Source organism: Ruditapes philippinarum, unplaced genomic scaffold (genome assembly GCF_026571515.1).
Source record: "Ruditapes philippinarum isolate M1 unplaced genomic scaffold, ASM2657151v2 ctg1017_1_1_1_1, whole genome shotgun sequence".
In the NCBI taxonomy this organism is placed as follows: Eukaryota; Metazoa; Mollusca; class Bivalvia; order Venerida; family Veneridae; genus Ruditapes; species Ruditapes philippinarum.
The window spans coordinates 240,662-264,154 of NW_026859308.1; the positions used below are offsets into that span (position 1 = coordinate 240,662).

General features: G+C 32.7%; 1 protein-coding gene across 1 annotated transcript in view; it reads left to right on the forward strand.

Annotated features, from left to right (window-relative positions):
- The first annotated feature begins 1,378 nt into the window (after positions 1-1,378).
- Positions 1,379-23,493, forward strand: part of LOC132756020 (calcium-dependent secretion activator 1-like) — a 91,710-nt gene continuing 69,595 nt past the window's right edge. The window contains exons 1-4 of the mRNA XM_060746974.1: positions 1,379-1,481; positions 4,905-4,943; positions 11,479-11,639; positions 22,490-22,583. Of these exons, the coding sequence (XP_060602957.1) occupies positions 1,461-1,481; positions 4,905-4,943; positions 11,479-11,639; positions 22,490-22,583 (315 nt within the window). The 5' untranslated portion in view covers positions 1,379-1,460. The remainder of the gene's footprint in view (positions 1,482-4,904; positions 4,944-11,478; positions 11,640-22,489; positions 22,584-23,493) is intronic.

Below are 23,493 nucleotides of genomic sequence, written 5' to 3' on the forward strand. Positions count from 1 at the left end.
TTAATTATTGGATTTTTAATTTGATAGATTCCCCAAAATTGATAAGTTCCATGAAAATGAAAACTGAACAAGTCCTTCTAGACGGACCCCTTCTAGAAATTTTACAGGCTAAAAGTTAATTTCTCTGTCAATTTTGTTCCACTCCAACCTCACTGCTACATGTTTAGAAATTCATAATAATGATTGCTGTGAAATTTAACTCCATGCTTTATTTTGCTGTAAAATCTAATTTGATTATTTTTTCATAGTTTTTATGCACCCACTATGATAATGGCTTAACCCTGACAGCTAGAATGCACACAAACCTTGTCTTACTCATAACTCTGTCATGCATCAAGGGATTTTGAAACAATTTGGCACAAATGTTAAGCATGATGTGATGGTTTGTTATGCACAAGACCTTAACAATAGACCTTTACCACTAGCTCCAAGGTCAAGGTCACATGTGGAGGTCAAAGGTATTACAGTCAGCTCTTGTTTTTATAATGCCAAATTCCTAAGTGTTGAATGATACTTTAGGTCAAAATTAATTCAATGTAGCCTACAAGGAATAATGGGAGTTGATAATAAATGTTGAAGAAGATACTGGTGGTTATGGTTACAGGAGTAAATAAATGTCGTGAAATCCATATTTGGCAACAATTTTGGAAAATATTTCATCAGAAATTTGCTGGATAATTACCATGAAGAATATAACATTGTCTGACTAGAAATATTGAATGCTTTGATAAAATGATAACCATAGCTGTCTTGGGAAACACATCTCGGATCTTATAGATCTTATGATATAAAGCTTGTATTGTTAAAAACATCTCTTTTCTTACCATCCTAGAAAAGTGTTTTTTTATGAGGTAATTTGCTTAAGCTTACAAAATGGGTTTATTGGTGAATTATTCAGTCAGTCTGACCCAATTTCTAGCATGACCTGATAAGCACTTTTATAAACAAATTAGAAATCAGTCCTTCAAATTTCAATTTGATAAATTCCACAAAATTGATAAGAGTCTTAAGAGACCATTCCATGAAAATGAAAACTGAACAAGTCCTTTTAAGAAATTCGACAGGTTAAAAGTTAATTTCTCTATCAATTTTTTTCCACTGAATATAATGTTGGCACTTTACTTTTATTATTTACTGTTCTAGTGTTTCATAAATGGAAGACATTAATGTCAATGAACTAGTCAACTACGCCTAAAAAATTTAAGTGCAAGCCTTGTAGAATTTACTAAATTTAAAATTGCACCATTTTCATAGTTAAATGTTGAATGCTGCTTAAACACTCACTCCTATGCTAGGGCACAAGTACAATTGTTGCCATCCACAGACTGTGTCAAACGTAGCCACCACCTTTGAGGTTCTTATTTCAACCACATTTTGTATTCAATCTTCTTTTTTTACAGTTGGATAATGCTGATGAGCAAGCTGCTCAGGTTCGACGGGAGCTTGATAGCCGACTACAGATGGTGGAAACCATGTGCAAGGTAGGTTACTCTCGTTGCATGCCACACTTAGACTTAGCATCATCTCCCCTTAGTGATGGCTTTAAATAGAGTAATGTAAAGTTATCTACAGGCAAATTATTGTGACTTCATGCTTATGTGGTCTCCCTATTTTAATCTTCAAAAACTTGCATGTACATTTTGTATGTAAATGTTCAAGTCCTCTGCTTATTCCAATTTTGATTTGTAGATCTATATTTTCTGAAACTACAATTTGGGTAAAAAAAGCCTTTTATTTTTCGTCTGTTATATAATGATCATTTCTATGCTTACTGTGACTCAATTTTCATCTTCATTTTCTCAAAGGTTTGGTTTGCAAACAAACTGAACTTTTCTTTTTGACGAAAAAAAGTTCAGTAGTGAAATAACAAAGAATTCAATGAGTTTGTTTTTTTTTAAGAGTATCTTCTTCTCAGGAACTTGTGTTTGACTTGAGTGGATTTAGCTGGGCAATAATTTGTTTTCAGTAAAATCCATAGGCCGAATACAGAACAAGATCAAATTGTTCTTACAAATTACAATGACCTTCATAATATATACCTTCTCATGTATAAGTATTAACTTTTTTCGTAATGTCATTCTGTTAGCAACATCATACCTCAGATCACCATGTTATAATATAATACAATACAATTTTCTTTATTGCTCAGGTCATGTAGGCCAAGGTCATATAAGCTCAGGTTATATAGGCTCAGGTAATATAGACTCAGGTTATATACAGTTCAGGTCATATAGACTCAGGTTATATTAAGGTTCAGATTATACTATATTATATAGGTTTAGATTATATAGGCTCAGGTAGTATAGACTTAGATTATACAGACTCAGGTTATGTCGGCTCAGGTTATATAGGCTCAGATAATGTAGGCTCAGGTTATATAGGCTCAGATAATATAGGCTCAGGTTATATAGGCTCAGGTTTTATAGGCTCAGGTTATATAGACTTAGGTTATATAGACTCAGGTTATATAAGCTCAAGGTTATATAGGCTCAGATATGTAGGCTCAGGTTATATAGGAGCATGTAATACACGCAGTCAATATACCAAAATATGTATCATAGATAGATAAAGTATGTATATTTTATTAAAAAAGATTCAGTAGAGACAATGTATCGTGACCTGATATTTAAAGAAACACATTTATCATAATCAATAGCAATTCTTTTGTAACTTTAAAATGACATAAACAGTTAAAGAAGAAAAATTATCTTCCATGTCCCCTGACAATTGAAAACTCAGATGTGTGTGTTTTTCTCAGCCCATCATGATAAAACATCTTTATCACATTTCTCCATGGAGTTGTGAATACAAAACATCCTGTCATTGATAGTAAGTAATGTTTAACGACTGGCTAAGAATTAAACTCTTTGTTCTTTGATGTTAAATTTCATTACGCTGTACAAATTGATCGTTTTACTATAAACAGCTTCCTTATTAATAATTAAAACATTTTTATTTGTATTTTCAACAGGACAGATGGTGTGACAAATGATAATTTGAAAAAAAACTAAATAGCATTGGTCAATACATTTTTGATAAAAAAAAAAATAGCCTTGAATATTTTGTTTGAATATTTTGTTTGAATATTTTGTTTGAAAAATTGCCATTACTTTAATTCCTATAATATGTACATGTTTATTATGGAAACATTAGGATTCCAATGAACTTACTATTGGGTTTACATGCAGTGGTCATTGGAAGGTTGTTTGTCATCATTGATTTACACTATAATTGGGCGACATGTCACTGTACTGAATATTCTCAGATAAATCAATGTCCCCCCCCCCCCTCACTCACACTCTCCTACTGCTGCAGTATAAATTATGCTTTAGATTTATTCTACAACTTTTATTGAAAAAAAAATCAATAAGAAACTTTTTTTTTTTTTTTTCCTTCTCCTATTTACTTACAGTTACAGGCAAGAAAAATTTTAATATTGCTATAAAGTTATTGAAATTGGGTCAGTACATTAAAGGTCATGGTGATCTTTGCAATAGCGAGGGTAATTGTTGTTAATTTATATATGAAGATAAATAAAGAACACATGATTCAAACTTCAAAGCAATATATTGCCCTATATAATGAGTGATAGCCATGTTGAGCAGCACTCCTTTATATTACAGGTCATGTTTTTAAAGTGCATAAATTATGTAATTCTAAAGTCCAGGTTTTTTGACAGAACATCGGCAATATCAGGGCATCATTCTGTGACTAAGTGGTTGAAGTGTATAAAACTTATATCTGATGAAATATTTTTTTATAGAGATTTAAAAAATAGTAAAATTATGTAGTTTTCATAACCTAATGGTTAAATTGACTTTCTTTCATTCTAGGTTACGTAGGTACATTGAAATCATTATCACAATGTAAATAATAATTTTATAATCCAAAGACAGAAAAAATATTTAGCTTTATACACTTTAATGATGTTGACTTCAAATGACTGGCCCATCACTGCTTTGCCTGTGTGGGTTTGAATTCTACCAGAAACTTTTAATGTTTTCATGATGGGAAGCTATCCAGCTGGCTATATAAGGGAAGGTTGGTGATTCTACTTAAGTGCGTGCTCTTTGGTTGCCCATTCTTTTCTGAAATAATGAAAGGCTTTCCTAGAAAAAATGAACAGAGGGTCACCTGAAGTCTTTCTCCACCAGTAAAGCTGATAAGATTTCTTATGACCGTTACAATTAATACATACAGGTATAAGTTGTAATAATGGTTAAACAGAAAACAATAATGCTTGCTAAAAGTGCTTGTTGTCTCACCAAATGTGAAACTTTAAATTTGTATCAATATAAAAGCTGCAGCTGTTACACTTAAACTCTTCATGATAGTGACGATGATGATAATAACTTTAATGCACCAGTACTATATATCAAGGGGCGTCTGATTATTCAAACCACTTACCGCTCACCTCTGTGGGTTCAAATCTCGATAGGAACTTTGGATTCTCTCTTGTTAAGAAGCTATCCTGCTAGCTTATGTAACGTCGATGGTTCTACTCAGGTACCCTTTCCTGCCTGAAATAATGCACAGAGCACAGAAGGGCACCTGAGATCTTCCTTCACCAGTAAACCTGGAATGTTGCCATAATTATGACCTATACTGTGCCAGTGAGATGTAAAACCCAATCAAACAAACAAATTATATATCAAGAGCAAAGTGAGTCTTGCACTGGGTGCAATCTATTCAGACTTTTAACTAACAGCACTATCGCATTCCCAATTCTTTTAAATGAGTCAGGACATAAAAGAAAGTTTAGTGACATTCCCATGTTAAGATAATGCTTTAATAGATTTCCCTTTTTTTTTTAAAAAATCCATGTCACATTCATGAATCTTCTAATGCATGTATACTTCTAATCACCATAAAACCTGGCATTGTTTTATGTTTTTATTTTGCAGAAAATGCGCCTAGAGCAACTAATGAACGTTCCAGATCATGTGATTATTGCTTATTAATGCTTGTTCTTTTCACTGCAATATGTTATAAGATATATATCTATGCATTATATATATGTATTCATTTTAGCAAATTTTAAAATTTATTTTATCTCACGTGTTTGCATTATTATATTCAGATTAATGTCCTTTAAGTTGGTGGTTTTTAGTGATATACTAATCAAGGGGCAGGACGTGAAGTGGTTGCACACTTGGTTCAAGCGAGCGAATTGGTTGCAAACTTGACAAAATGTGTATTGAACGTTATCTTCGGACTTGCGAACTAAACCATTTGTACAGCATTGACAGAAACATATTTTGTTATTGTTAAATTCAGTTCAAAACTTACAAATTCGAATAAATTAGGAGAAAAACCGACTAGAACAGTCACATGTCAAATTTCAAAATATCTACATGATCAGTTTATATCTTCAATAACTTCGTCAAAACAGAATCTAGGATGCTGAAACCTTAAACCGAGTGTGGCATATATATTGTATTATGGAATAGACATAGTAATGAACTTCAAAATAACAAAGAAACCCACTTGCCTGGCAAAAATTCGTTCGCCCGTTTGAAAAAATCACGCCGTGTTCGACATTTTGTCAAGTTTGCAACCAATTCGCTCGCTTGAACCAAGTGTGCAACCACTTCACGTCCTGCCCCTTGCTAATATACATAATGATATAGTTACTGGTTTGACTTTTAGTCCTACAAAAATGTTGTTTCTGAGATTATTGACAGATAAGGTATTTATTTGATAACCAAGTCCTAACATGGACCATTACCCTTTTGTGGGGCTTCAGGTCAGTTTAGATATTTTGAATGAAGGTCACTGATTCTAAAAATAGATTTTCTTAATTCTTCATGGGATAGCCATGTTTTTAAGCAACATCAGGGAGTTAAAATTTCAAATTGTGATAACTAATTAGAGCCAATTACTTTATTACTGAGGACTTGTTTGCTTAAACATGTAGGTTTGCAGAAATTTATATACACTGTATTGACTTATGGAAGCATCTGAATGAAATAAAGATTTTCGTAGTACTAAAATGCACAATTATAAGTCTTTTGTTAGTTTTGTATAAATTTATATACGCTAATCATTTCTTAAAGACAGAAAGAAACATAGTGATAATGCATGCTTAGTCTTTACATGTATAGTATATGTATATATAATCAGTTTTATGCTTGTTCGTAAAATCATCTATATGTGTGTTGACATTTTTAAAAAAAAAGAATTTCATGCACATCTCAGTTGATCTATACAATATTTAGCCTTTATCAGAATTAAGTTGATTTCTAATATAGGCTGAGAGTTCACTGGGGTCGGGCATCAGACATCAAAATTGGTCATCTCTGAAACTTCTGAATTAGGTTGCCATATTTCTTTCAGATTGGTGTATAGCATTTTTGTTTAGGTGCATGCACCTTTATGCAAATGTAATAAATAATTTGGCAAAATTAAGGGGATATACCTGAGCTAAAATTAGCTTATTTAAAAATAGAATCTGGTTGTCCTTTTGATAAGTTGTATTGAGATTGAATAAATTGTATGTCCACACTTTAATATGAATGATTTTACTGCTTTTACTTTATATATGTATGTATGTATATGTAGATATAATCACATGTGTATTGTGTATCATCAGCAAGCAAAAATTCCTCGTGTTGTTTGCATTGTTTGCATGTAGTAACAAAGGGAGGTTGCATTGATTATGATAAACAGAATTTAGATTTTCATTGTATTCAAATTTGATGGTTTTTATGTATGCAGATTTCATTATTAAACAGGTACCTGTGACAAAGAATTATTTCATGAAAAGGAGCTATTTTAAACAGCTTATTTAGAAATGATTGTTTCTCCTCAGTAAACCAGTATTTTAACATTGTTCTGAAAAATGAATGCCCCCAAATTCTTACCATTCTTACCTCCCTTAGAAAACTTCTTCTGTGCTGGCTACATCACATAGTCTTTTACTCTTCTCAAATAAGGTGTTGTGATTTTTTTGTATCCATACACAGCGGTCTCTACTTTGGGGAAAAGTGTGGTATTGTTGTGGAAGAGTTGAGTATGAGTACCAGACTATTTCCAAAAATTGTAAACTATGCAGTTAGACCCTCCATAATATCATGCTGATTTCATTTGTCTATAATATACCTGTTTGTTCCTTTGACAAATTGGTTGATATTTTCATAAAAGGTGTCAACATCTCCTTGTTATAAAGTAACTTTAAAGTGTTACCTTAATTTTAAATATTATGCATTGCATTTTGTTAATTTCTTGTGTTTTAAGTTTTAAATTAAGTTTTTTCGTATGTGTATTGAAAGTTTTTGTTTTTTTTGTTTTTTTTGTATTTGTATATATATTATCTAACCATATAATGCTATTGGTAAGTAATCCTTTTGCCGGTAAGTTGAAGTACTATTTCTAAAATTGTGATTCTTAATTACTCCTTAACAAAGAAATTGTGTTTACAATTAAATCAGTTGATTTCATCTGTGATATTTAAACTATAACATTTTTAGAGATCATTATGTCTACAATTACTGTTTTTCATATGTTTAAAAATGGTAAGACTGAAACATTTATTAATCAAGGCGATGTGCATAGCTGACAATTATCTGTGACATACAGGGCAATTCCAGCTTACTGTCACCATTCCCACACATGGTGGTTTGACTTTTTTCGGAAAAAAATGTCATCAAAAGCACAGTGTTAAACTGTTGGATTACTATGTTCTTGCTCTCACATAGAAATACCAGGTTATTTATACGATTCAGCACTTTTATCCTGCTATATAATATTGAACCGTAGCAATGCTGTTACTGTATATTTTGTATGTGCACCATGGTTTAATCACCTTAAAAATCATTCATTATTCAAACATTTATTGTCAGGTGAGCAATTTAGGGTCATTATGGCCCTCTTGTTTTGCACATATACTGCTTTTAATGAGTAAGAAAATGAGAGAAATCAATATTTAAATGAAGGAGAGCGCCAGGTGTACTGATGACTGTGATTATAAATGTGGAGAATGTTAGTTATGCAAGTCATGAAAAATAAATTATGTGCTGTAATAAGTAAATTAGTGACCATCACAACGCAAGGATAGAGTCAATATATATGATACAGCAAGATTTGCCAGTAAAAATTATATAGGAGTGGCTTTGCAGCTACTCAGAACCCACACAGTAATGTTTACAAAATAAAAATGAAGTAATAGTTAAAAATTATACCAGAATAAATGTGCAGAAACTTGAATAAGCTTTGATTTCTGCTCTGAGGAGCAAGGCATATGTACTTTATTTATATATAAAACTGTGGTGTAATTATCTTTTTCTGATATTTGTTTTCATAAACGCTTTAAAAAGTTCATGAGCGAGAGAATTACTTAAAAAGTCTGAACTTAAAATGAGCCTGCGCATCCACGCAGTCTGATCAGGATCCATGCTGTTCGCTTACAAACCATATAACAAGTAGAGAAACTGATAGCGAACAGCATGGATCCTGATCAGACTGCGCAGATGCGCAGGCTGGTCTGGATCCATGCTGGTTGCAAACCCATTATGTTGGTTTTGTCATGACACGGCTCAAATGCAATTTGCGACAGCATGCTATAGTGCAAGCAAATTAAAGTCTGCTAATTATTTAAGATAAAGTTCGGATGTTAATAAGTGGTCAGTAAGTAGTTAATATTTATGAATAAAAGTATAAGTAAGTAAAAAAAGTAGATAATCTGTATTTGTCCAAGAATTCACATTCTGAATTTCTCTACTTAATTGTAAATTTATAAGTCGGAAAATTGCTCACCAAGTTTTTAAATTGCAGAGAGATAAAACAAAACAAACAAAAATTGCAGCGAAAGGTTCCACACATTTTGAGAAAAAGGCTTAATATGCATAAAATATTTCCTATAAATGCATTCTGGTCTAAATGGTTACTTTTTAAATAGAACTAAATAGTTATTCTCTTGAAGTAATTTTGACAAGATTTCGCTTTTAAGTCTTTGCCTTCTGCTCGAAAATATTTTATACTATGATTTACATTCCCATCTTAATGGTATTACAAAGAGTTTATCCCCTTGCAACTCTGATGATCGAATTCGACGTCAAACATTCTTTTAATGCAATCTAGGTTTCAAGGCCGTTTCCAAATAAGCTTAGTCAGCATGTTTTACAGAAAATGAAAACATATCAAAATTATTTGATTTATATAAATGTTTGTATTAATAGAATCAATATTAAAATGTGTTGACATAATTTGTACTATGTTTGCTTTTGATTACCCTTTCTTTATATCGTTCATGAATATTCATAAGTAGTGATAAGATAGAAAACGATCAGTCTGTGGGGACATTTTGATCAATTAAACAAGCTCATTCAGGCAATATGAAATTACGTAAATGGTAATTTGTGGCACAGTGCCGTTTTTCGTTTTTTTCCAGTGCATATTTGGCTGGTGCCAAATTGGCTTTTTAGGAAACTTTTGATTAATCACAGTACACATCACATTGCTATCTTAGTAAAAAAAATATTCAGTATTAATGAGAAACTAAAATGTATTCCATTGAGAGGCACTTCCAGTCCCATCTTCATTTAAAGACAATTGACGCGCTCCGACAAGTTTTCTTCTTAAAATAGTTTCAACAGATTTTTTTCTCTTTATATCAAGTTTTGGGGATAATGATTGTGAATACAAGAGAATGTAATATTTCGCGATAATGAACCAATAAATTGATGGTTCATTTTCTTAATGCAATTTGAAGAAAAAAAAATGTAAAAAATTTAATTGAAATTTAAAGAAAGATAAATGATAGCATTTCCAGGAAATAGTTTGAGGTTTTGTTTTGGTTTTTATTTTGTTTATTTTTTTAAGAGAATAAGAAAAAGCAATACTCTACATTGCAGTTGAGAGAAATAGTCTTTAATTTTAAATGAACAAAAACACAAAAATGTTGTATATATAGTGTTTATTTTAAAAGAATAAAAATGGACTTATCACGATCACACTTCTATTCCTCTTTTATTATACATATTAAATAAATTCTTATGTGAGCAACTTTATAGGACCATCTTTGCCTTATTGCATAATTACATTAAGAAAAGTCAAAAGTACGAGGGGTGATCAAGAATTACGTAGACTGGCTCAATATCTCATTTATTTTTTGACATTAAACGTACATAAAATTTATATCACATTAAAGTACGTTTTATCAACAAACAACTTGCAATTTTGTTTTACAATATGTTTACATAATTCGGAATAACAAACCATGAAAATGTGTCACTATCGCGGTACCGGCCCACGTCGTAAAAACACTCTTGACCTCAGCGACGTCGCAGTGTCGTAAGTGTTTAAGGAAAAGCGTCAACTGGCACATGACATTCACTCTTTTTCAAAGTACGAGCCAGAACATGCAATGCAACGTTCATGCCTATTAGGCCACTGAGAGAAGAATATATTCCTGTAATACTCTGCTGGATACTGACATATTAGGGTGTTTGTCGCTGGTCCTTCAGCTGGCGTTTCAAATGTTTATACTTGATAAGCAAATATAAGGGTATTTTGTAAAATTATTTTATATGGGTCTGTTTCAAAGATATTGAACCAGTCTACGTAATTCTTGATCACCCCTCGTATTTAAACATTATTGAATGAAAATAATATGATAGCCTTAATTAACAGGAAAATGATATAAATCATGACTGTAAGAGGTATGATACATTTTAGGAGTTTTAACTGAATTAAGCTTTATGAAAATAAATTGCTACTTTTAAGATTTTAGAAATATAAAAAAATATTTGAAAAAAAAAAAAAATCGATGAAGATGTATGCAAAAACGTGAAATAATTAAAATTTGCAGATTTACATGATTTTAATATTTGTCTTCTTACTGACTTGGTGCCATTCTGTTGAATTAGTAGATTTAGATAACTGTTAAGTTAAAGGAGTGTAAGACTTTTGTTAATTTTCATATGAATTGATAAAATGTGGGTGTGTGAACACAATGTTGGATAGAACAGTTGTACCAGAGAACAATTAGCAGCTATAAAACTTGTCACACGAATCAGTAAGAAAATACATTATGTATATATTAGAGTAGTTATTGTCTCCTGTGATTCTATAGAGATCAAAATATCTTCCAAGCTGCTAACAAATTTTAACATGCTACTTGTTGAAATCGTGATACTTTTAAATGTGACTATCATGACTTTTGCATGTACATTTGAGCAGTGTCATGACAAAACCAACATAATGCGTTTGCGACCAGCATGGATCCAGAGCAGCCTGCACATCTGTGCAGTCTGATCAGGATCCATGCTGTTCCCTTACAAACCCTATAACAAGTAGAGAAACTGATAGCGAACAGCATGGTTCCTGATCAGACTGCGCGGATGCGCAGGCTTTTCTGGATCCATGCTGGTCGCAAACCCATTATGTTGGTTTTGTCGTGACGCGGCTAATTTATTTATATTACAATATTGAATATAAACCTTTTTCTAATAATGTTTTTTTTCCTGTCATTTTTCATAGTTGCGGAAGCATCCGAAGTTTGTAGTGAAAGAAATGGAGTCAATGTATACAGATGAATTGAAAGCACAGATAAATTTGTTGATGGCCAACCTTGAAAGCCTGCCTGTTTCAAAGTCAGGAGGCTCGGACTCGAGACTTCAGATGCTCAAACGCTATCCCAGGTAAAAAATAGTTTTGTATTAATTAGCCCTTTACCACTCTGAAACCAGAAAACGATTAGCCTTTGCCACTGATAAAAAATCAAATCAGTCCGTACATCCAATAATCCTCCACCAACATTGTAACTGAAATGTTGCCATATGACCCTCTAAAAATGTCAGAGTGAGTTAAAACTAAACAGAAAAAATGGTTATTACAAGTAAAATAATATATATATATATATATACTGGACTTGTCCATCTTTCATTTTAGGATCTGAACGTAATCTGTTTTGGGGATTTAAAGTTAGTCAGTTAACCGTACAGAGCTTGGCCCTAAACTGGTGACAAACATTCGGCCAGCAGGTCCAACCTCCTCAAACTGAACTGACAAGGCCATTTATTAGAGGAGTCAATAATATATTGGTAACTAGTAGCAACTCCAGATTTACTTAAATGCACACAGAAACAGACAAAACAAACACAGAAATTACTAGCTTAATCATAAAATCAAAGGAAATCAGAGAAGCAATTATTGATCAATTTCTACCAATTATTAGTAATGGTAATGTATCTGAAAGATCTAGATTACATTTGGAGAATTGGTCGGCATATCTTAATATACTGGAATAATCGGAATGGGCAAGCGGAACTTATTTCACTCTGACATTATATGGACAAAGATATTGGTGTTCAGCTGAACACATTAAATCCAGATGGTTGAAAGTGTGAGTTTTACATTAGAGCAATGCTCTGGTGGAGAATTTCATATAGGGACCATGACTCATCTTGATTGGTTTTGAAGTTTATGTTCGTTAACTTGCTAAATTTTAATGCAAGTAAGGGACAATAACCCATGTTTAAAGCTTGCATTATGTAGTAATGTGCTGGCACTGATAAGGACTTTTAGTGTGCTAACAGTAATCATGAGTTGCCTTTGCTTAGTACCATTACAGGGCTGCACATGAAGACTGTCTTTGGCATTTTGATTTTAAAAACCCTGAATTAAGGCCCCTGCTATGTGTGTGTGGGGGGGGGGGGGGGGGGCAGGCTGATGATGCATTGCAAGTATAACAAAAACAACTGTATTGACCATGCAGTTTAAGTTCAGGGAGGAACAAATTGTGAAAACTGCTCATTTTTTTTCCCAAACCATTTATCCCCCAAACTGCCTCTGGTACATTGGGGGGATGGAGAAGAAAGTGAGGGGTGACATTTGAGTAGTGAATTTATGAAACAACAAGGCCAACAAGATCATATGGCTGTCTTACAAGGTATTAGGAATTATAACACCCTTATGCTAATTAGTAAGATAAAATTGTGTTATAGTATAGGAATTTTAGAGGACATAATATAAGTAGTATAATGTTACAAATAGAAACATCTGTTTCACCTGACAATATATTGACTGAACAAAATGACTGTTACATACAGGCTGCTGTCATGAATGTTTGAGTATAGACACAGATTGTTTAGAAAGATATATTAAACCTGCTGAATTTATTTAATGGATTTGTCCGGGTTTGAATATGGAAGGGTCCATTTAAAGTTTAAGAGATTTCAGTATCAAAATACAATATTTAGTAGACAACAGTATACAGCTGGGTCAGACTGCTAGTAAGTGACGTAAGTGCTTGATGGTTACAGTACAGAGCCTTGTCAGATTGCACAAAAAGTTCAGGTTGGCCTGACTGTAACAGTTTCTTAAGTAAATCTCAAGTTTGAAACCTAGATATATCAAATTTGAGACTTTGATAATAGAAAACAGTAGACATCAGTATGTGTTGTTTAAAATAATTTGTTCTAAATGCACACAATATTTTATTTGAAGATTATACACCTATTTTTACTGGGGAAAAAAATAACTGGTTAACAATGTTGTGTGTAAGTTGTACAGACAATGATGGAAATTAGCACACTTAGACTGGCCAGGAAAATAAAACAAACATGATAGTAATTCTTTGTTTGTATAGAACTCCTAAACATGCTTGAAACAGCTGTGTCTTCTTCTTAAATCAGATTTTCTTATTTGTATAGGTCTAAGAGGTTGTTATCAACAACAGAGTTTTAGCTTCTTTAGTGTTATTTTATGCTCTTCATGAACCTTGAGTGTCCAGTAGTGGTATTAATATATAGTGTATGTGAGGACAGTAAGCTTGATAGGGTCAAGGTCACTGCATCCAAAAATAGATTTTTTTTTCTACTTTTCCTTATAGAGTGAGCCTTCTTTTTGGTATGTAGCAGACATTTGGGGGGTTAATCTTAGCCTGAATGAGTATAACAGCACTGCAGGTTTAGAGGATAGAAATAGATTTCTTTTAATTTTCTTCTATTGACTAGGATGTTGATTAGGTCAAGGTCATTTGGGCTTAGTATTTAAAAATTGCTCAATGTTTGCTGGTGTTTATTAGCTGTGTCAAAGTGATGTCAGCTAGGTACCATACACCAGTGTTACTTGAATTTTATTATCAACTCTATTTTCTTTAAAATAATTTCCAGAAAAATGCCACTGTAAATAGAACTTCAGTTGAGCAATCTTAACTGTATGGTATCCGGTTAGAATCTATAGATATCAGGCAGTATGCAGGTTGGTCGTGCACTACACTGGTTACATGGGCTTTTTGTAAAAGCCACTCTGCCCAAATAGTTTTAATGAAGATTGAAGAGTGACAAGGGCTTGTTTTGTTTATTTTTCTCATTTGTAGAGCAAAAAGAGTAAACTACAAAAAAATGTCTATTATTTTTTTCAAATGAAAGTTTTGTCATCTGTATGGTCTTTAATTATTAATATCTCCTGTCAATGTTGCCTTAATATATCATGTGTGACACGTTCGTTTTTACTGATGTGCATTAAATTTTGTCTCTGTTTCTAGGTATTTTTTGTTTTGGAATTTTCATTCATCATGTAGAATCTCATTAATTTATTAATTAATTACACAATTTAAATAAAGAAATAGTGATTATAGAGATAATGAGTGAAGGATTATTTACAGTCTTTTGGAAACATTCATCTAAGTCTCTATATAATACAGTGATTAATGATATTTTATGTATTGGGGGGAAAAATAATTTAATGTTTTTAATTTGATTTAACTCTTAACCAGTGCTGTAAGTGAAAGTTATATGCCTGTGTCATTCTTTGCTTATCTTTTCAGTCTGAAAAAAAACTATACTGTAAAAAGCTTTATTTTTCAATGTTGATTTTAAAAAAGGTCATATTATGGGAATACCCATGGGCAACTGGCTGGTGTGTGGCCTGCAGTTTAGTCCGGAGCAAACATTCTACTTGCTTGGAGGGTTTTTAGCATCACTTAATATAGACATTTATCAAATTGATACATAGTATCACACACATCAACCAGGTCAAAGTTCAAGGTCACACTTAGTGGCCAGAGGGAAAGGCTTTTTTTTTTCAAGCAAAACATTTACATGCATTAAGGAATTAATATTACTCGGCACAATGTGAGGCAAAGTGTTTCACGCAAAATTCAAATCACCATTGCAAAGGTCAAGGATAAAAGAATAATTTTAATATGTTTTTTTATTGACCTGATTTGATGATTGGGAGCAGAGAGATTCTATCACAATTGCTCACCATTTTCATTTACTGTGTTTTATTTAGCATAATAGGGGATGGGGTGAGGGGTGAGAGAGAAAGAATTATCCTCCCACTACCCCATCTTTACTGTAATTTAGAAATTAATTATGAGGAACCCCTTTTTCAGTTGCCACCCTTAAATGTTGTGATTCAGCTGAAAAACTATTGTGTTAGTTCCTGAATATTTTTTTTTTTGCAGAATCAGTGTTACCTTTTAAATAAAGGTTTACTGCCATCATGACTGAAACATTGTATAAAATCCCAAACACTCAAAATTCATGAAATAATCTAAATCAGACTTTATTTTAGGCATGATAAATTGTTCAAGGATAAATTATCAAATTTACTATTAGATAATTTGTGTAAATACAATAAAGGAATTATCGATGGCTTTAAAGGATTATTTACATTATTAATCGTGCATCTTTAGATAGAACCCTATTCTTTCATTTGTCATAATAAATTTGAAGATTCTGCTTGCATGAGAAAGTTAATCAATGTGTGTAATTGATTGCGTTTAAGCCCGTTTTTCATTAAATTGAATTGACAAACCGTCTAAACTAATTCTTTTGGGCACATTTATTCAAATTGATTTTAATGTTCATTAGAAGTAAATTTCCCAGTGGTTTCAGTTTATTAGATTGGTTTAGTAGATCTTGGAATTACTAGTTCTGTATTAATGCCGTAGCATACAGATCTTAATTTGTTATGACAAAAGCTGCTTAAGGTGATAAATTAATTTTTCCACTGTGTCTAACTGGTAATTCTTATAGCAGTTTGTCCACCATGTCTAACTGGTAATACATAAAATTGTATAGAAAAAAATAGTAATATTCCATGGTAACATATTTGTGTATTTGGAAGATAGGACAAGGGTTACAGCTGAGAACTGCTGAACCCTTATACCAGTTTTGTCAATTATATTAAATAGAATATTGACCTTTTTCAGCAAGGGAGATAAATATTGTAAAAATTGGGAACTATCTATTATAAGAGCATGTTATGAACAGATGTGCTTGTAGAGCTATATTTATTCAAGCAAGGCTCCATTACTTACACTTTGCTCAGACCAACTTCCAAAATCTTTTGTTGTTGATTTCCATAAAATTGAAATGAATCTGTTTTTCAGTATATCAGAAAATTTCATTTTAAATGGAGAATGATGTATCGGATGAAATGTAAATTGTTCCAGCCCATATTTATCTTATCTACTGTATAAATACATATTGATTTTGTATCGAATGCTTTGGACAGAGTGTATAGATATAGGAAAGAAAGAAAATAAAAGCCTCTGAAACATCAGGAGAGTACCTTGCTCTTTAACCTTTATTGGGAGCACCCCAGACAATTAATTGATTAATCTGTGAAAATCGTGGCAAAAATAGAAACTGCTGCAATGGTTGATAGGGAATTGATTACATTGCTGATGGTTTTTGAAGGTGTAGTGCCGATATCCCTGATACTTCATTAAATATTAAAATGCAGGGAAGAAATCGCCTAGTTAGTGGAAAGCTCCATTTAAAGATGGTAGAAAAGCATGTCAAATGAGCATGGTTAGCTAAAGAGAAAAAATTCAATATCAATCCTCATTGGATACAGAGAAAATGGAGTAATACAAGTGATATGATCCTCTGATATTCTTAGATCTTCAGCTATCGGACAATCAATTCATTATTGTGTCCTGAGAGTAACAAAAATGTCTGTTTATAAATGATTTTAGGTAATATAGTGCTGCCGCCAATATGACAATTGTTCAAATTCGTTTCCCCAAGACTTCAGGAGAAAAGAGAGAGAATGGATTATAATGTATTCCATGATAAAAACAGATATAATCCAATTTTAATACTTCGCTGCCTTTCTTTTAACTGAATCATCAATAAAATATGTTTGATTTTGTTCAATATAGTGTAGTTAGCCTATGTGTTGAATTGTCAGACTATCCAGGCATATTAAGTTCTCCAATGCATACATCAATTAATGCTTAATGTACCTGTTCAAACTGCACAAACTTTCTCGGTATTTTTTTAGCATTCTATGTTGTATGATTAGCAGACTTGATGATTTGCTAATTATTATGAAATACATTTGTAAAGAGAGCATGGCAAACCTTTTTGCCACAAATATAGCATAAGGCCATTCCTTTGATTTCTTTATACGGACATATTTCGTTTCAGAATGTTTATGTGCAAATATGGTTACATATGTATCAAAACATTATGAGAAGTAATATTGTTTTTAAACTCATGTGCTATTTTACACTGTCTTTAAGTCAGTGTGAGAAACACTTCAGTCTAAAGAGTCTGAGTTACAGTGACTTTCATTTTGTTTCCAAGAAATTCCATGTTCCAGAAAGCTTCTTAACTCATGGATAATAAGGGTTGCCTTAAAGGGTTGAGGCATCAGAATTGCAGCCGCTGATTATCCCTGCTTGATCCTTAGAGGTGATTAAATTGGTTTGAATTACTGGAGTCAATGCATCTCTTAGCTCCAGCAGGTGAGGTGGTTTCTTTAAGTTTGTAACAACTGAGGTTAGTCAAAATCATCTTTCTTGTTCTGGTGACATAATTGTGATGTTGCACTGTAAAACGGAACAAAACAAAGATAGCTTCTGTAATATTGCCTCATTTAATAAAGACAAAATTTGTGTTAGGAAACCACCTCTGAATTTTGAAAGAAATTTTGTAACAGGAATGGGTCTTGGCCTTGGCTTTCGTGGCCCAAGTGTTTAAGATCCATGACTTCCTTACCACATTTGGTGGCAGTCTTAACAAAGTATTTTGAATGCATATAAGCTAGCTTATGAAAGGTCATAGGTTCTTCTCAAGTGCCAGCTTTGGCCTGAAATAATGCACAAATGAGCAACTTTGGACTAATTCTTCTACCAGTAAAGCTGGAAAGTCATAATAATATTATTATACCCCCAAAAACGAAGTTTGGGGGGGTATATAGGAGTCACCCGGTGGTCGGTTGGTCGGGCGGTCGGTCGGTCCGTGGGGCGGTTGGTCGGTCCAGACGTCCGTTGCATTTTCCTTGTCCGGACCATAACTTGAAGACTAATGGTTGGAATTCAATATAACTACATACAATGGTCAAGCACATTGAGAGGAAGTGCAGTGCACAAGAACCATAACTCTATCTTGACTAATTACAGAGTTATTGCCCTTTGTTACTTTTCCTTGTCCGGGGCATAACTTGAACACTACTGGTTGGAATTCAAAACAACTTCATACAATTGTCAAACACAATAAGGGGAAGTGCAGTGCACAATAACCATAACTCTATCTAAAGTAATTACAGATTTATTGCCCTTTGTTACTTTTCCATTGCTTTCTTTTGTCCGGACCATAACTTGAAGACTAATGGTTGGAATTCAATATAACTACATACAATGGTCAAGCACATTGAGAGGAAGTGCAGTGCACAAGAACCATAACTCTATCTTGACTAATTACAGAGTTATTGCCCTTTGTTACTTTTCCTTGTCCGGGACATAACTTGAACACTACTGGTTGGAATTCAAAACAACTTCATACAATTGTCAAACACAATAAGGGGAAGTGCAGTGCACAAGAACCATAACTCTATCTAAAGTAATTACAGAGTTATTGCCCTTTGTTACTTTTCCATTGCTTTCTTTTGTCCGGACCATAACTTGAAGACTAATGGTTGGAATTCAATATAACTACATACAATGGTCAAGCACATTGAGAGGAAGTGCAGTGCACAAGAACCATAACTCTGTCTTGACTAATTACAGAGTTATTGCCCTTTGTTACTTTTCCTTGTCCGGGGCATAACTTGAAAATTACTGGTAGGAATTCAAAACAACTTCATACAATTGTCAAACACAGTAAGGGGAAGTGCAGTGCATAAGAACCATAACTCTATCTAAAGTAATTACAGAGTTATTGCCCTTTGTTACTTTTCCATTGCTTTCTTTTGTCTGGAGTAAAACTTGAAGACTAATTGTTGGAATTCATTATAACTTCATACAATGGTCAAGCACATTGAGAGGAAGTGCAGTGCACAAGAACCATAACTCTATCTAAAGTAATTACAGAGTTACTGCCCTTTGTTACTTTTCCATTGCTTTTTTTTGTCCGGAGCATAACTTGAAGACTAATGGTTGGAATTCAATATAACTTCATACAATGGTCAAGCACATTGAGAGGAAGTGCAGTGCGCAAAAACCATAACTCCATCTTGACAAATTACAGAGTTATTGCCCTTTGTTACTTTTCCTTGTCCAGAGCATAACTTGAAAACTACTGTTTGGAATTCAATACAACTTCATACAGTTGTCAAGGACATTAAAAGGAAGTGCAGTGCATAAGAGCCATAACTCCATTTTGACAAAATACAGAGTTACTGCCCTTTGATACTTTTCCTTGTCTGGAGCATAACTTAAAACATACTGGTTGAAATTCAAAACAACTTCATACAATGGTCAAGCACAAAAAGAGGGAGGAAGTGCAGTGCACGAGAACTATAACTCCATCTTCAGTATTTATAGAGTTATTGCCCTTTGTTCCTTTTCTTTGTATTTCTGGTCTTATTACAGAGTAATTCAATAAAACTTCTTCAATGGTCAACCACATTGAAAGGAAATGCAATATACAAGAACCACAACTATCTTTAATTGCCCACAACCATAACTCTATATTTCAATTCTTTTACAAGGTATTCTGTAACTAGTAACATCCTCATTTCCGAAGCAGTCTTGTGGAGGTATTAATCACTTTTAGTGATAGTTCTAGTTACTTTTACAGTTTCTATAATTAATAGTAACAATTTATATTCCATTTAAGGAAAGAACTATTACACTAGGCCAGCACACAACAAAGACAACATTTTCTTTTACTTCACAACCATTTTCTTCATAGAGATTAAAGTTTGAAAAAAAAGCAGGCCAACATCAAGCAGTGTTGCTATTTTTTGTTGTATTATTCATTGTCCAAGAGTTTTGAATGTTTTCAAATTGGTTTGACATTTCATGCATTAGTGGCAGCATTGTGGAAGCCTGTGACATTTAATAGATTTTATTCATTTTTTTACCTCTCCAGTCTCATTTTGTCCAATGTTTATCATAACTGCATTTGAAATGCCTAAATCAGTGCCTACTGACAAGTCTCTATACTGGTGATTGCCAAAATTTACAGTTCCATAAAAGAAAATTGGACAAGTTCATTTTAAAAATTCAGCAGGTTACCAGTTATATGTTGGTTCTGTGAACTTAAATTGGTGGCATTATGAAGTATCGTTTTACTTGGATTGAACAGTTTTGAAAATATACCGGTATACATTATTATGCTTGCATAATTAATATATGAGCCGCATCATGACAAAACCAACATAGTGCGTTTGCGACCAGCATGGATCCTGACCAGCCTTCGCGTCAGTGCAGTCTGATCAGGATCCATGCTGTTCGCTATCAGTTTCTCTACTTGTAATAGGGTTTGTAAGCGAACAGCATGGATACTGATCAGACTGCAAGGATGCACATGCTGGTCTGGATCCATGCTGGTCGCAAACCCATTATGTTGGTTTTGTTGTGATGCGGCTCATATCTTTGGTTTATTTATGAATATCAGTAATAGGCAAAGGCCTCCATTAAAGTACATGGCATGCCTAGTCACAATACAGTTCTGTCTGATCCAACCCATTACTGTTTGCTATTTTACTTTATTATTTGGATATTGATATCCCTAAAATTAACAATGGGCATTCCAAATTCAAAGCAGGACAATCCTGTGGCACTGAAAGTAAATGTTTATCCTGTACCACCCTAAATATCTGAAATGGACTTATCTTTCAGTCTTGATTAAACCATGTTTTAGACGGCGGGTGCACGCCCCGTGCTAGCGCCATCTAGTAGATATGCATTTGTCCGTTTAGCAATGGGGAAAATTTTAGACTTGATTTGTGCATTTTTTTTTGTTTTAACAAAATCAAATTGTTTTCAAATTTTCAAATAAACATAGCTTTTCTGATGTACAACATGTCCCAGAGCTTTAAAGGATAAAAATAAACGTTTAACTGAAGTGATAGTGTCATGTTTGAATATCCTTTTCTTTTTATAATTATCTTATTTTATTTTATCAACCTAACAAATAATGTGCCAATGAGCCAGTCTATAGTCTATCATTCAAATAACTTAACCATTGAGACCCGTCTATAGTCTAATGACAGGCAGGGAACAAGAGGTATCACTAAAATATGCAACGGAGATTATTTTGGCACTACAGACACAGCAGAAATATTTTTTGCAAAACAGGCAAAACATGTGCGGAATGTTATTCATTTGAATAACTAACATTACAGTTACAAAACTGGTTATTTTAAAAGATTCTGTGACCGACGATTGTTCTCTTTTGCCTAAATTTTTTATTACATTTTGTGGTCCAATACCTAGATTCTAGGCAAATATTCAATGTTTTGTTTATTCAAGTAGTTTAATCTTTAAAATAAGTCAATAATACGTAACAAAGAATTGATTATAATAAATTATATCAATTTATTCATAACTGTTATTTGATATTACAGACATATTTTCGCTATTTGTAAAACAACCGACAGTTCGTCCTCAAAATCATTCGAACATTATGCAATTCGCACCAATATTTAAATGGACATATTCTCGGCACATATTGTCTTGAATTTACTTTAAGTTTACCAATCATTTAAATTTCACTTGTTATCCAATTTATTTTGCTTCGACCAGACGTTTCAATCTTTGTCGCAACAGACAAACATTTAAGAATTTCAGACACATACCAAGAACATGGAGAAAAAATTAATAAGTGCTTAGGATATTCCACTGTAATAGAGAACGATTTTCAATTCTGATTTTGAACATTAACTATGACTGTTCACATCATTTGGCGGCATCTTTGATGTGCAGCATCAATATTTAACTTGTTATCACTTTAAAGGAAAAATTTCTGAAAGTGTAGTGACTGAATAGCAAACAGTGGTACAGTCTGCAACTGGTTGAATTGGTAGAATCACTGACTGCTAGCATGCAGGATAAGGGTTTGAAAGTTAAGACTAGTTTTGAAAATGTTATTAAATGTTTAAAGATTAAAGTTTTGAAACAAATATACATATTACAACATTTTTATTGGCTGATTTATTTTTTAAATTAACCAATTGGAGAGAGAGAGAGAGAGAATAGCATCAAAATTTTAATTTCTTTTGTAGCATGTTTGTATAATTATCATGAAAAACTTTACATGAAATAACTTAAATAATATATTTACAATGTTTTACATTTCAGGACTCAGCATACCTCTCTGTCGAAGATGGACATTTCTGAAGATAATGAACCTGGCTTGTCCAAATTTGATGTCGTTCTTTCATTCACATTGGAGGTATATACTCTTAACTTTCATTCACATTGGAGGTATATACTCTTAACTTTCATTCACATTGGAGGTATATACTCTCTTAACTTTCATTCACATTGGAGGTATATACTCTCTTAACTTTCATTCACATTGGAGGTATATACTCTCTTAACTTTCATTCACATTGGAGGTATATACTCTCTTAACTTTCATTCACATTGGAGGTATATACTCTCTTAACTGCTGATTATGTTCTTCTATAAATATAAAAATTTCAAAAGGACATATAATTATATGTCAAACTCTGAACTGTTTTAGTCTCCTTAAGATATATAAAATATGATTATTAACCATAAAATGTAGGGCAAAAAGTAGATTACATGTAGTGCTACTCTTGATGAATCATGCTTTCAAGATAATTTAATTCTATTTTAATCATCTGAACTCAATACTTCAATCCTAAATAAAGTTGTTTCTAAAGTGAAATGTTTCTGCAAACTGGTTAAAAAAGAAAAGGACAAAAGTCCTTGAAATACACAAATTTTCAAAGAGGAAGATTGTGTTTTCCAAGGGAGATAATTGTACTATGAAACATTAGGATAGTCTCAGACAATACCATATCTCTGTGCTATAAGAAGATTTGCTAATTTTTGGTTAGCAGAGATAAACAATACCTTTCAGTTATCTGTAATGCCTTGATGACTAGGAGAATTCTCATTAGGAAGATAATAGAAATCCTGGAAGGAAATAAAAAAGAAGAAAGATTTTACACTTAATCTGCCCCTGTTAACAGAATAGAACAGAAAATTTATTTCACATTTAAGCATTACAGCTTATCACCAACAACCATTTAGTATATACATTGTACATAATATACTAGGTACAAATAAAAAAAAATAGTAGTATACTTGGAACATAGATTGAATTATATACA